Consider the following 13453-nt stretch of genomic DNA (forward strand, 5'->3'; position numbering starts at 1 on the left):
CAGGCCATCCTAACCACTCCCCCACACTGTGTAAATATAAAAATCTATAAAACTCAGCAACTCATCACCTACAGCAGGCTGCGCTGATACACTTTATCATCTATATCTAAACTGAATTAAAAGCCTTTGAAAGCAAGCATATCAGTATTACTCCATATGGGAGAAACGGCATCAGTTTGAGATCTGTTTCAACTGCTTATTGAGTGGCCTGCGATGTTTATTTGGCATATTTCGTGTCCTGGTTTTTCTCCCTAGCAGGGACGCAGTATAAACCTCCACAGACTTTTTCTAGCTGGAAGTCACTGAGAGAATACTAACTGGTCCCAGGACCTAACACGTTCTTTTGAGTGTTTTGCCAGTGCTCTGGGGTCTTTGCCTCCAGGTACCATCCCTGACTTCTCCAGTTAAAGTCTCTCAGGAGGCCAGAAAGATCTTTTTTCAGCCAGAGAGCTGCAGACGGTCAGACAAAAGCCAAACCAGACAAGCAAGTGTCTTGACTCGGTAGAAGGCAGCTTGCTGGGTGCCTGCAAGGATTTCTCCCACGGGTTTCTCGTCGGCTGACTCCACAAAGCTGCTAATGTAGTTGCCCAAAAGAAATGAGGAGAAAGCGGCATAAAATAATCAAGTATTTTATTTTGGGTCGGCCAGGGCGAGGCGTTATCGTTGTTGCTAGTTTATGCTGCATAGTTAACGTCCCGTTGCAACTACATTTAGTACAACACACTTTGTCCCTTTTCTAAAGGTTTGCTGTCTTAATCCGGGAAAAGACCCGGGAAGCTAGGGGAAGGGGGGGAGGAAGGAACCCTCCTCAACTAGTTCAGAGATAAAAGGCATTTCAGTGAAACAGAAGGAACCGGCACAGTGATTTGATCAATCTAAGCATACATGATTCTTCTCCCGGATCCTTGTATTGAAGCAGGGGGATAGTGACTGCCCCAAAATCTCGCTTCTACCTCCTGGCCAGGAAAGGACCAGGGCTCCCCCTTACTGCCTGCAGTTCTGCCTGTCCTTCGGCCTACGGCAACTGGAAAAGCAAAGGAAGGTTTCGTTGAGAGAACAGCAGCTGCATTCTCATAAAAGAAGGTGAGTTGGTTCTTATGCGCCACTTTTCTCTACCCGAAGGAGTCTCAAAGCGGCTTCCAGTCACCTTCCCTTTCCCCACAACAGACACCCTGTGAGTTGGGTGAGGCTGAGAGAGCCCTGATATTACTCCTGTCAGAACAGCTTTATCAGGGCTGTTACTAGCCCAAGCTCACCCAGCTGGCTGCATGTAGGGGAGGAACGGGGAATCAAACCTGGCTTGCCAGATTAGAAATAGCCGCTCCTAACCGCTCCACCAAGCTGGCTTCCTTATGGGAAGGAGCCTACCAAGTCAGAGAATCCCTGTGTCATGTGCAACACCATAAAACTGACACTGGGTGTGCGTGCGTCCCCCCTTCCGGTTGACTCTTTCCCTCTATCTTTTCTGTGCACGCCAGAAAGGCGCTCACAGGACTAGCTGCTGAGGCCAAGTCGCTAAGTCAGCTCTGGCCGTGTGAGACCTTTGGCCTGGTGCGTTACGTCCTGGAAAGGGGCAAGGGACTGTTTGCGTCCATTGCAGCAGATTCTGCCTCGTCTTAAAAAAAAATACTACCCAAGTACCCCTGGCCATCAAATGCCTTCCCCCATCGAATTCAAGACAAACATGCATCGACCCGATTGACAGAATAAGTCGGCAGCTCACGTGTGTTTCTTTCTCCCATTCTCTCGAGGAGGCTAAAGAGAGTGCCAACGTAACGGAAATGAAAGAGGGGGATCCTCCCTAGGTAACAGTCCCCTCATTTGTGGAAGCAGAGCTATTCTCGGTGTAAACAATGTTTCGGGAGGAGGGTATCTGGAAAGAACGTTGGGGCTACACTGTTACAGAAATTAGTAATACTAGATAAGGTAGGCGGGGAGGCCCAGAACGGTGCTGGCTAGGGTTAGGGTTAAGGTCAGACTGAAGACGGAACCAGCTCTCGAACTATAACAAAGCCTGCTCCCCTTCCTCACCAGAGCAGCCTCATTCTAGCTCTCTTCCGCAAAAACTGCCCTAAAGAGCTGGGATTAAAACCCACCACTGATTTCTAGACCCTCCCATAACCCAGGCAGGCAGGAAGCCACTCTCTACGTCCCCCGTAAGACTGGTTGGCATGGACTCATGCCTTCGGCACCTGGTTAGTGGAGTTTCCCTTACAAAATATCTGAAAGCGAAGGGGGCGGGGGAGAAGTCCAGATACAAAGAGGGTGCCCCCCCACGGGTGCTTCTGCAGCCTGTCGCTCCTAGTTGATGGATCCTTCGTCTTCTGCCTCGTTGAGGAGCGGGGCCGTGTCCCCAGGCGGCCCGGCCGGCGGTTCTGGCAGCGAGCGTTTGGTCATGCGGTTCAGCGTTCCTCCCTGAGAAGGCAGAGAGCCAGGGAAATGAGCCCACATGGATCTACCCCAGAGCAGAGAACTTGCGTCGGCCGTAATACGCCAGCTGAGACACCAGCGGGAGTGACCTCGTACCTGCTTCTTGTCGACCACGTTGAGGCTGGCGGCGGCGGCAATACACGCCACGGTGTTGGCCAGCATGAAGATCATCATTTGCTGCCAGCGCCACAGGGGGATCTTCAGCTCGCTGGCGAGGTGAGAGGGAAACGTCAGGCAGGCGGGCAAGGATTCCCAGGCGCCCGCCCCAACTGGTGCAGAAACGGGGCCGATTGTGCTCCCATCACCCCGCTGCTTCTGCTCAGACCGCGGACCGAGCCGGGTTCTAAAGTTAGGACCTGGGGCGAGGGGGGCGTCGGCGGGCGCGCCAGGAAGAGGGACGTCCTCACCTGGACTCTGTCCCCAGGATGCGCCCCACGATCACGTTCGAGAGGCCGATCCCAATCATCTGGACGGATGTCGCCAGCCCCATGGCTGTTCCCAAGGTCGCCTGGGGGACCACGAGCGGGATGGAGGGCCACATGCTAGCCTGGGGGAATGGCGCACAGCACAGTCAGAAAGGGGGAAGGCGATTTGGGGACGGGAGGGGACCCAAACACACTTGTTTTCAGCCCATCAGCAGGCCGAGGAGTTCCCCAGTGACGGAAGCCAGAGCGGCCCGTTTTGATACTGTCCCACTCCCACCCCGCATTGTCCTCTGTTCACCTACCGCTGCGAAGGAGTACGTGATCCCCAGCCAGATGGTGGAGACGAGCGGGGGAACAAAGGTGAAGGCCAGGAGGGCAAAGACGGGCAGAGTCAGGATGGCGCAGCCCACGGCAAACACGCCCCGCAGACCCACGTAGTCCTGGGGAAAGGAGAAGGACCCAGTGGGACGGCCACACCGATCTCTGTAGCATCAGAATGCTTTCCTGCTGGGAGGGCCTAAGGATCTCTGGCTACGAACACAGTGCGGCCTGGCCAGATTCTAACCAGGCGGGCAGAAGGTCCCTCCAGATCCCAACGGAGGGATCCGCTTGTGTTTCACGAAGTGGAACGACGGGTGGAGAACTCCCCTCCGCAAACAGAGCTCGCTCGCCTCTGTAAACCCAAGCCAAGCTGGGCTTACATGACGATCATCTTTCCCCCAGCCTCCCCCAAAAGCAGGCAGCAGGTACTTACAATCAGTATGCCCACTGAGGCAGAGAGGACCAGGGAGCTGTCGTATACTGCCCCGGCGGTGTACGCAGCGGCCTGTTGGCTGTAGCCGGGATACTTATCTTGGATAAATTTGCTGCGGGAAAGAGAAAGGCATCACTGTTCCGGTTGGGGTTGTTTCCGCACCGGGATGGGAGATTTCCCCCTTTTCCTATTTCCAGTTCGACTCTCTTGGGCTTGCACTGGCTTTTTGTTTTTCTCCCCGACGTTTTCTTGGCACATAGACAGCACTCTGCCTTTGCCCCGTCCCAATCCACAGCCTTTACGAGCGACGGAGGTTTATTCGAGGCATGCCCGCAAAAGCTCACGCCTTGACCGGGACAAAGTCCAGCCCCCAGCCCGCACTCCCCTCATTGCCGGAACTGCCAGGACCCTCCCCATCCCCTTACCTCGCGTCTGCGACGAACGGGAAGACTCCGTTGTAGAAGAACATGATGGTGAGAACCAGGAGCCAGTAACGAAGAGGCAAATGCCGGACATCTTGAATCCGCTGCCGGGAGGGGAGAAGAAAAGAGGGGAGATGTACACCGTTCCTACGTGCCTTCCGCATCTTAAAACGTTTTAAAGGAGCTTACGCTATATATTCACCTCCTAAAGACGCAAAGGAAGACCGGTCGCCCCAAGAGAGCGTACCTTCGCTAGCCAGCAAGGTGGGCAGGTAACTCACTTCCCCGTTTGTGGTTGCAGGTGTGTGGGAAAGGAGGCAGGGTCAGCCTTGGAAAGTCTGAGATCTTAAGCACAACCCCCAAATGCATAACTCCGCCCAGGTTCTTTTGTTTTACTCAAAGGGGGATCCCAGCAAGAAATGGATGCCAAATTCTGGAATCTACTGCCCAAACCAGCCGAGTCTGGAAGCGTTTTTCTGCAATGATTCCAGAAATCCACCCCAGTCTTGCTTTAACGCCCTCAACCGCCAGCTCTTGTACTCTCTTTTCAAGGGAACCGTCCCCTGTTCTTCCCTAACACGCTCCAGTAGCAATATGCCAGCCTGCAGAAGGGAGGAAGCCATTGTCCCCCCCCTTCGGCCCCACGTACCACTTTCTTGGACTCCTGCTGGATCACGCCGTCCAAGCCCAGCTGCTTCATGCCGACTCTGTCCAGGATGCTGACCATGATAGCCGAAAGGAAGCCCAGCGCACAGAGAAAGGTCCCTGCAAACACAGCAGAAGCCGCCCTGGACGCTTTTGTTGCTGAAATTCCTGAACGGTAAGTCTGGCAAGCATTTTGGGGGGGGGGGGGGGATTTGTTCGAGGAAGGAGGGGGGAACGGGGCCAGGTTGCCTGGAGGACCCTCTCCCAGCTGCCTGCAGCTGGATACGGAAGGTTCATCACTAGAGATGATCAAAAGAAGGCATCACCGTTTAACCTGTAAGGCCGTTTGCAGCCTGGGCTGAGTGTACCTGAGGGTGTGTCTAACCCCGTGTACCCCATGCAGAGCTCTCCGCTCTGCGGAAGCTAACAGGCTTGCACATCCCTGGCCCCACAAGACGCTCGCCTGGCGTTTTTGGTCCTGGCAATCTCTCTTTCCACGGCAAAGAGCCCCTCTGCTCAGCTCTGCTGCGCTCCCAGCCTCCAGCAGCTCTCCACCGATTTGCTCTTGCGCGTGAATTAGAAACTTTTTAAAAAAAGGGATCCTAAGAAGCAGATTTGGCCTTAAAAATAAACGCCAACGCCTTGCAAAGCTGCCGGTTTGCAGCTTCTTCTTGCACCCTCTAGTGGCTTGCATTAACCATAAATGTATATCCTTGCACGGAGCAGAAGGGGAGGGGTCCACGCTTTCTCCTGCAACTATACCCCCCCCCCCCGATAACATCATCACAGCGGAAGGGGAATGAGAGCTCAGTCCTTCAAAACGCTCCATTTGGAACTCCCCGAATCGGATCCTAAACCCTATTTGTGCGCCAGAAACGTCCATTCATGCAAGACCAGGGCCTTGCGATAAACCGGCAAGGGCCAGACTCCAGAGAACTGCCTTCTGCCACAAAAGATCACCCCCCATCAGGGACGAAGAGGGCCTGGAACGGCCGCCAGGCCAAGGAGCTGAACCTTCATTTATGAGCCAGTGTTTCCCCCAACGATTTGGAACGCAAGGCAGGCAACATCAAAAGCTAAACGACGCAGCCCGCCTTTAAAAGCTTTTCCCCGCAAGAGTGGCCATTTAAATTGCCACACCGTTACAAAGCTCTCCTAAATGGCCCACGCCAGGCTCCCCTAAAAACAGCTCAGCAGGGAGGAAAAATCCCCCCCACGTGTTTGTTGTTGCTGTCGTATCCATTCATTCACCCACCCACCCACCCACCCACCCACCCATTCATTCATTCATTCATTCATTCATTCATTCATTCATTCATTCATTCATTCATTCATTCATTCATTCATTCATTGTTTCGACTTATTACCCACCTCTCCCATAACTTGGCGGGTTAAAATTGTCCATGTTAAAAGCCCCATTAAAACCCCATTAAAACAATTCTGGACATTCCTCCCCATACAAAATAAGACTCCTAAATTTAAAAAACCATGGCGGTCTACAACCCACTAACCCCCCCAAAACCTAGTACAGGAGTGGAGTGGGCAAAAGGAGCCCAGATCGCTCTTAACACCGGGGGGCCCATCAGATCTTCGCCCCACAGACCTTGCCGAGGGAAACTCACCTCCCCAGAGCGTCCACTGGACCCCGAAGCGGCTTTCAAACTGCTGGGTGAGGAAGAAGTTCAGGATGCTGCCGAGGCGGGAGAAGGAGAGCGTCAGCCCGAAGGCCAAGGCCAGCTCCTTGCCCTTGAACCAGAAGGCCGTGATGCGGTTCTGCACAACTCAAAGGGGCAAGAGAAACCAAGAGGGCGGGATTAACCGGAGGGTGCGCCGTGCGCCACGCAAAGCGGCACAGCCGGGAAAGGGTTCCTTCCGATCCTTACTGGTGAGCGAGCCGTTGCCGGAGCCGAAAAGCAGCCTGCCCGTCAGCATCAGCGGCAGGAGGTACGGCGTTCCCTTGAAGTGCGAGCCCAGAGCAAAAACGGACGATCCCAGCACGGTGAGGAAGGAGAAGAGGAAGACGCCAACTAGGGAGAGAAGGGGATTGGACCAAGTCAGCAGCAGAGGTAGAAACACCGGCATTAACCAGTTTTGTCCCTAGGCTCATCCTCTCCTTTTGGCGTAGTGCTTAAGAGCGGTGGCTTCTAATCTGGAGCGCTGTGGAGGATTCCCCGCTCCTCCTCCACAGGCAGCCAGCTGGGTGCCCTCGGGCTCGTCACAGTCCTGACAGAGCTGTCCTCGCGAAGCAGTTCTGTCAGAGCTCTCTCGGCCCCACCTCCCTCACAGGGTGTCTGTTGTGGGGAGAGGAAAAGGAAAGCCCGCTTTGAGACTCCTTCAGCGGGTATAAAAACCTTTGTCTTCTTCTCACACCACAGTCTGGGTCAAATGCTATTTCCAGTTACCCCAACCAAGTTAGCCTCCCAACCAGGATTCTAACTCTGGATTCAAACCTGGCTTAGGATCTTAGCTAGCAGGGGGAAAGTTTTGAATTTCTGCCTGCCATGCCAACCTGTAAATTCATCTCTGCCATTTTGGTCAACCGTAACTATTCCTGGAATTGACCAAAACCACCTAACTTCTAAAGGATTATTCAAACTTTGTCTGACCCTAAACCTGATGGCTTAGGAAAGTCACAGAGCTAAAACACGTGGTTATAAGGCCAAGGCCAAGGAAGAGCCACGTAACATACAGACATTTTGGTGTAGTGGTTAGGAGTGCAGACTTCTAATCTGGCATGCCAGGTTCGATTCTATGCTCCCCCACATGCAACCAGCTGGGTGACCTTGGGCTCGCCAGGGCACTGATAAAACTGTTCTGACCGGGCAGTGATATCAGCGCTCTCTCAGCCTCACCCACCTCACAGGGTGTCTGTTGTGGGGAGAGGAAAGGGAAGGCAACTGTAAGCCGCTTTGAGCCTCCTTTGGGTAGGGAAAAGCGGCATATAAGAACCAACTCTTCTTCTTCTTAACTCTTTAGAACTTACAGCGGTTTCCGAGTTTGTCAATCAAAAAGCCAGCCATGATCACCACCAAAGCATTGCTGCAGGGAAAGAAAACACGAAAACAAAAGCTGATTCCTCTCTTAATTTGATACGCCTTCCTTTTTTCTTTAAGAGCCTTGCTCTGTGAATACATTAACAGAAGAGGAAGAGACTCACGTCCAGGCATAGATGGCGTACAGAAGGTTGTATTCTTCGGGGGTCATCCCCAGGCCTTCCACGCAGCCTGTGGTCCCGTTCTGTTCCGTGCCATTTGGCCGTGTTCCGTTTGGGCAGGTGAGGTTCTAGACCACGAGGCAATACAGAAGAAACATGAGCTACACCGGAATAAAGCTTGAGTCCAGAGGTACCTTTAAGCCCCGCCAAGTTTTATTCAAGGCATGAGCTTTCGCATGCAGGCACATTTTGTCACAGTGAAAAAGAAGATCCTCAACCATTTCATAGAGGGACGGGGTGGGGCTTTAATTGCCAGGAAGGGCTAGCTGGAGTCAAGAACTGTGATAACAGCAGAGACTGGATTAAGGCTCATCCCATATTTCTTTCTACGGCTGTAGACCAAAATACATACGTACGTAAGAAACGTAAAGCTTACGCTACTTACGAATAAAAGATCAGTTAAGTGTTAACATTTAAATTGAAAGAGATATTCTAAAATATTTTTAAAAACCTTTAAAATTGAGGCTAAGGCAAGATCTGTGAAATAGCTTATCTGGGTAGATAAGCATACAAGCACAAGAGTTAATGAACAGACACGAGAAGTTTAGCCCAGTGGCTGCCCCAACTTCTTCTCTTGTCTGTTCATTAACTCCTTGAGTTTGTGCGCTTATCTACCCAGATAAGCTGTTTCACCGATCTTGCCATCTGCCTTAACCCAATTTTAAAGGCTGGGTGTCCTCAAGCTAGTCCCAGTCTTGACACAGCTGTTCTCACAGATCAGTTCTCTTATAGCTCTCTCAACCCCATATACTTCATAGGGTTCCTGTGGTGGGGAGAGGAAGGGAAAGGTGTTTGGAAGCCGCTTTAGGGCTCCTTCAAAGCGTGAAAAGCGGGGTATAAAACAACAACAGCTCTTCCTCAGAGGAAAAAAATGTTATGGCTATCAAATCCAGCCTTCAAGGATTCACTCCCAGCCCAAGATCGAAACCAGGCCTATATGAATCCAGGGTTTATTGTTTTTTTCCATTAAAGATAAGCTCATTTCACTTGAGGCATCTAGCCACTCTTCCAAAAAGAGGCTATCCTGTGGCTATCCTGGAGTGAGGACATCCGGTCTTCAGAGTGTGAAAAAGATTTACGGTCAGGAAAATTTGCAGTTCTCTGCTAATCTGGGGGGTCCCTATCGTATTCTAGGAGGCAGTACTTGGCTTTGCTTCCATGGTGTTTTTCTACTTCAGCTGGACTGGGTTTCCTGTCCCCTGCCGGACACTTACCCCTTGGAACTGCTCTTGCAAGACACTGGGGATATCAAAGCAGAAGTAGGAGCCAAAGGTCAGCAGGCAGTTGAAGAAAAGCACCAGGAACCTGTAGTAAGCTACAAACACAGAGCAATGGCTAGCAAGCAGCAGAGCAATACACATAATATAATATATGGATGGGAGACCATCAAAGGCGGCTTGGGTTCCTTCATGGAGGAAGGCCGTGGCAAATCAGACCTACTCCTCTGTTGCCCGGAAGGATATTCTTCCGCCTTCATGGCGGCACCTGGGATCCGGCCCTCTTAGCGGCCTCTTTGTGAGGTGTCATCCCTGCCTATCTTTGGGCACAAGACCGTGTCCTGATTTCCTGGACTCGCGATGACATTGAAAAGATCCTTTCACCTGGCTTTGGCTGCTGTTTTCTATATCTTCCCTCAGTGCCCCTTGGGATCCTGACCAGACGGAAGGGAGCAAGCTACACTAGCAAGAACTGGTTTTATTTCCTGGCCGGCAGCTGTGCTGCCTCTTGTCAAGCCGACTCAATGGCCTGCCGTCCAAAGGCAGGAGAACAAGCTCCCCCAACAGAGCGGCTCGGAAGCCGTGGGGCTTTCCTTACAGCGTGAGCGCTTTGATCAACTTATTTTCCTGCCAGATGTAAAGGAGATCAGGATCACAGGTGGAGAGCTGGGAAGGGAGCCCCGGAAAGGCATTTTGCAGGAGCCCACTGCAGGCTGCTCCAGTGGCATCTCCATCTCCATCCGGAGATCCACCCTGAAGGATGCACACACACAAATCGCGGCGGACTTGTATGCTCCTTTTGCAGCGAGGGAGGGAATGGCCGATCATGGCCACTGAGGGGTACTGGGTGAATTTCCTCCAGGCCAGGCTGGATTCTGGAGATCTTGGGTGGGGAGGTGGATCACTTGGGCACGGAACTGGGGTCACTGAGGGCGGGCAGGTCACTGAGAGTTCCTGCCCTGGCAGAGGGTTGGACTAGATGACCCCGGAGGCCCCTTCCCACCCTTGTGGGCTCCTAAGGGGCAGCCAAGTGACAGGAGGAGCTGGGAAACTGGCTTCTCCCCGTAGCCGCTGGGAAGCTGCCTGCCAAAGGAGGGAACTTGCAGAACCTTTTTTGGAGCAGGGGGCCTCTGAGCGCGTGCAAAGCGCGATGCCGCCGCAGCAGCGCCCCAGGCAGCCCAGGGGCAGCGGCGCGCGGCGGTCATGTGACGGGTCGGTCGTCACGTGACGTTCCTCTCACCTTTCTCCGCCGCCGCTTCCGCCATCGCGCCGGCCGCCGCCTCCTCGCTCGCCTCGCGCCGGCCGCCCGAGGCCCCGCCCCCTCCGCTCTAGGCCACGCCTCCCCGCGCCAGGCGCCGTCCGGCACCGCCTGGCGCTCGGCTCCGCCCACTCTCCGACGTTCTTTGTCTCCCAGTCGCCTCGCGTGCCCCTCCCTCCCTCTCTTCCGAGGCCCCGCCCACGGCCTCCCCCACCCAATCGCCGCACGCTGAGCCCCGCCCCCTGACGAGCCTTTCGGTCTCGCCCGTTCCTCGAAGCCCCGCCTCGCTGCCTGTCACTCAGCGGCGCCGCGTCCTCATTGGTCTCTTCCCGCCTTCACCTGAGGCGTATGGCGAACTACAGGTATATAATTTTAAAAAATTACCACAGGATTTCCCAGGAATAAGAAACTGGTGCCTTGTGACGCCTTAAAGCAGGGGTGGCCAAAATGTGGCTCTCCAGAGGCCCATGGACTACAATTCCCATGAGCCCCTGCCAGCGGCAGGGGCTCATGGGAATTGTAGTCCATGGGCCTCTGGAGAGCCACATTTTGGCCACTGCTGCTTAAAGGCTATTCTAACCTAAACATTTGAGGACTGGAGAGAACTTTATGAGTTAACTCCCTCCAATCTGATGAAATCCCATTAAACGTCACTGTTTGGGTTCAGTTTTCTAGCCAGTTCCTTATCCACCCGACCAGCCGAAAATCCAGCCTGCGGCCCTCCAGTTTGCCCATCCCGGGGAACTTTTGTCAAAAGCCTTACTGAAACCCAGATAAACCACATCCACTGCATTTCCACCTCCTAGTAAGCCCGTCACTCGGTCAAAGAAGCAAACCAGGCTTGTAGCCAATAACAACCCAATCCCCCATCGATCTGCCTTAAAAGGCATCCCCATCGCCAGCAAGGAATCCCGTAATTTAATTAGTCCGTGCACAAAGAATTCCTTCTTTTTGTCCATCCTGAATCTAGAACCGATCAACTCCATTACGTGCCCCCAAGGTGTAGCCTTACGGGAGAAAAGGTTCTCCTTATTCTACGTATTTTATCATTTGTAACTATCACCCTCCTTCCCTGAGACATTTTTTTTCCCTGCACTGTGACCGAAATAACTTTTTCATCCACGCACTTCCCATCTTGACACTTTTTTTTTTAATCGCCAGACTTCTCCAGGAGAACGGTGAGACAGCTTTCGGGAAATGGATGCTGCCCGCATCTGGCAGCTTCATCCCGGTCCGATGACTCATGCTTGGTGTCCCTGTGCTTCGGTGGCCGAGTGAGAGGAAAATGCCAGGTCTGTGGAAGAAGCAAAACTTGGGCGGAAGGAACGGCATCAAAATTTAAATCAGGAGAATGGTGCTTAAGCCACTTTTCTGCTGCAAAAGCCCACCTACCCCCCCGGCAATTCTTAATAATTGGTTCATTCAGTTGAACGTTTGCTGAAATTTCCTGCCATGGATCCCCTTTGCCACGTCTTGGCTTTTCCACTTTACTTGGTAGGAACCTGGTCTAACATATGGAATGAGCAAGACAGTCCGTCGCAGAAAATTGCTGCTGTGTGCAAAAGAAAGTCAATTGCTGGCAGGACATGTTGGCTTAACTGAAAATCATCTTAAATATCAGAGTGTGGGAGTTTATTTATGCACGCACGTTAGGGGGGAAATCAACTAGAAATTAAGAGCATCTGGGAAAGACTAGAGCAGGGGTAGTCAACCTGTGGTCCTCCAGATGTCCATGGACTACAATTCCCATGAGCCCCTGCCAGCGTTTGCTGGCAGGGGCACATGGGAATTGCAGTCCGTGGACATCTGGAGGACCACAGGTTGACTACCCCTGGGCTAGAGTATTCTATGGCGGAGACAGAGAGATCAGTGTCGAAAACATGCTGGAGTGAATCTTTGCTTCCCAGGGAATTTGTGTTTCCTTCAGTCCAGAGTCACCGCCTGTGCATCAACCCACTGGAAACAATGCGGGATCCAGGGTATTATTCGGATCCGGACGACAGCCCAGGGGTTTAAAAAAAGCAAACTTCTTTTCCTATGCTGTATTCTAATCGCCAATGGCTCTTTCAAACTGCTGTTTGCAATTTCTTGACTGGATGAGCAATAGAGTTATGAGTGTCCTGCATAGTGCAGGGGGTTGGACTAGATGACCCAGGGGGATCCCTTCCAACTCTATAATCCTTCTATGATTCTAGTGCTTAGCATGCTGGACTGCGACCATATGTATACAAATCTCCCTTCACACTATAAACAAGACACCTTGGCTTGAATCCCCACTGCAGTAAGGGAAAGGGGGGCTGACAGGTTCACACATGTGGTTTGTCCCCAATCCCAAGCCGTTGCTGCTGCTAATGGAAAGCTTTACAATCATTTTCTAATCCCGTCTGAAGATGGCAGCTTTATATTCTTCAGTTTGCCTCTTTCAATACACATGTATATTTGTTTCCTGGGGCTACATATTCACAAACTAGGCCTCTTCTTGGGAACCGGGCCTTTTGACACGCGCTGGGCTAGCTAGAAAAAGCGACCCTTGGCTATCCATCCTGCAGAGATCTCCACGGATTCATCCACAGCCTTGGAATAAAAAAAAAAAATACGTCTCTGATAGCTCTGTTATGAGCAACCCAAAAGCCTCCCTGGGGGGTTCTCGCAGGCTTGGCTGCTGTTTGTTCCTCTCTGCTGCCTTTGAACACAAATGCTCACATTACTTCTCCCTTCCCAGATCTTCCTAATGCTTCATTGATTAGCCATTAGCGCTGGACGGGGGGGCGGGGGAACGGATCATATTGCATGGTCTCTCGACATACATACAATATCATCCCCAGCTCTTCCCGGAGCAGGCACCATGGATCTTTCAGCTGATCTCCTTCTTTTGCCACTGACACACGAGGAATGTGGAGCCAGACATAGATGACAGTACCGAAGAGTTGGTTCTTATATGCCGCTTTTCTCTACCGGGCGTCTCAAAACGGCTTACAGTGCCTTCCCTTTCCTCTCCCCACAACCGACACCCTGTGAGGTGGGTGAGGCTGAGAGAGCCCTGAGATTACTGGAGAAGAGTTGGTTCTTATATGCTGCTTTGCTCTAC

General features: G+C 52.5%; 2 protein-coding genes across 3 annotated transcripts in view; one reads left to right on the top strand and one right to left on the bottom strand.

The window, feature by feature from the left end:
* Positions 1-613: 613 nt before the first annotated feature.
* On the bottom strand, positions 614-10505 carry LOC143827241 (lysosomal dipeptide transporter MFSD1-like). Its single transcript, XM_077316677.1, has 13 exons — positions 10348-10505; positions 9105-9205; positions 7834-7958; positions 7660-7715; positions 6560-6703; positions 6299-6457; positions 4681-4796; positions 4035-4135; positions 3610-3721; positions 3158-3295; positions 2838-2977; positions 2527-2638; positions 614-2415 (listed from the first exon to the last, which is right to left on the bottom strand). The coding sequence occupies exons 1-13, from the start codon at positions 10370-10372 to the stop codon at positions 2302-2304; spliced, it is 1443 nt and encodes a 480-aa protein (XP_077172792.1). The 5' UTR covers positions 10373-10505; the 3' UTR covers positions 614-2301.
* Positions 4833-13453, top strand: part of MAPK8IP3 (mitogen-activated protein kinase 8 interacting protein 3) — a 63598-nt gene continuing 54977 nt past the window's right edge. Inside the window, exons 1-2 of one of the 2 annotated variants that reach the window (XM_077316673.1) lie at positions 4833-4851; positions 11527-11657. The gene's annotated coding sequence lies outside the window, so the exon portion shown is untranslated. Of the gene's footprint in view, positions 4852-10625; positions 10728-11526; positions 11658-13453 lie in introns of those variants that run through there. The other variant, XM_077316671.1, reaches the window with a different exon arrangement.

This window comes from Paroedura picta, chromosome 17, assembly GCF_049243985.1.
Source record: "Paroedura picta isolate Pp20150507F chromosome 17, Ppicta_v3.0, whole genome shotgun sequence".
In the NCBI taxonomy this organism is placed as follows: Eukaryota; Metazoa; Chordata; class Lepidosauria; order Squamata; family Gekkonidae; genus Paroedura; species Paroedura picta.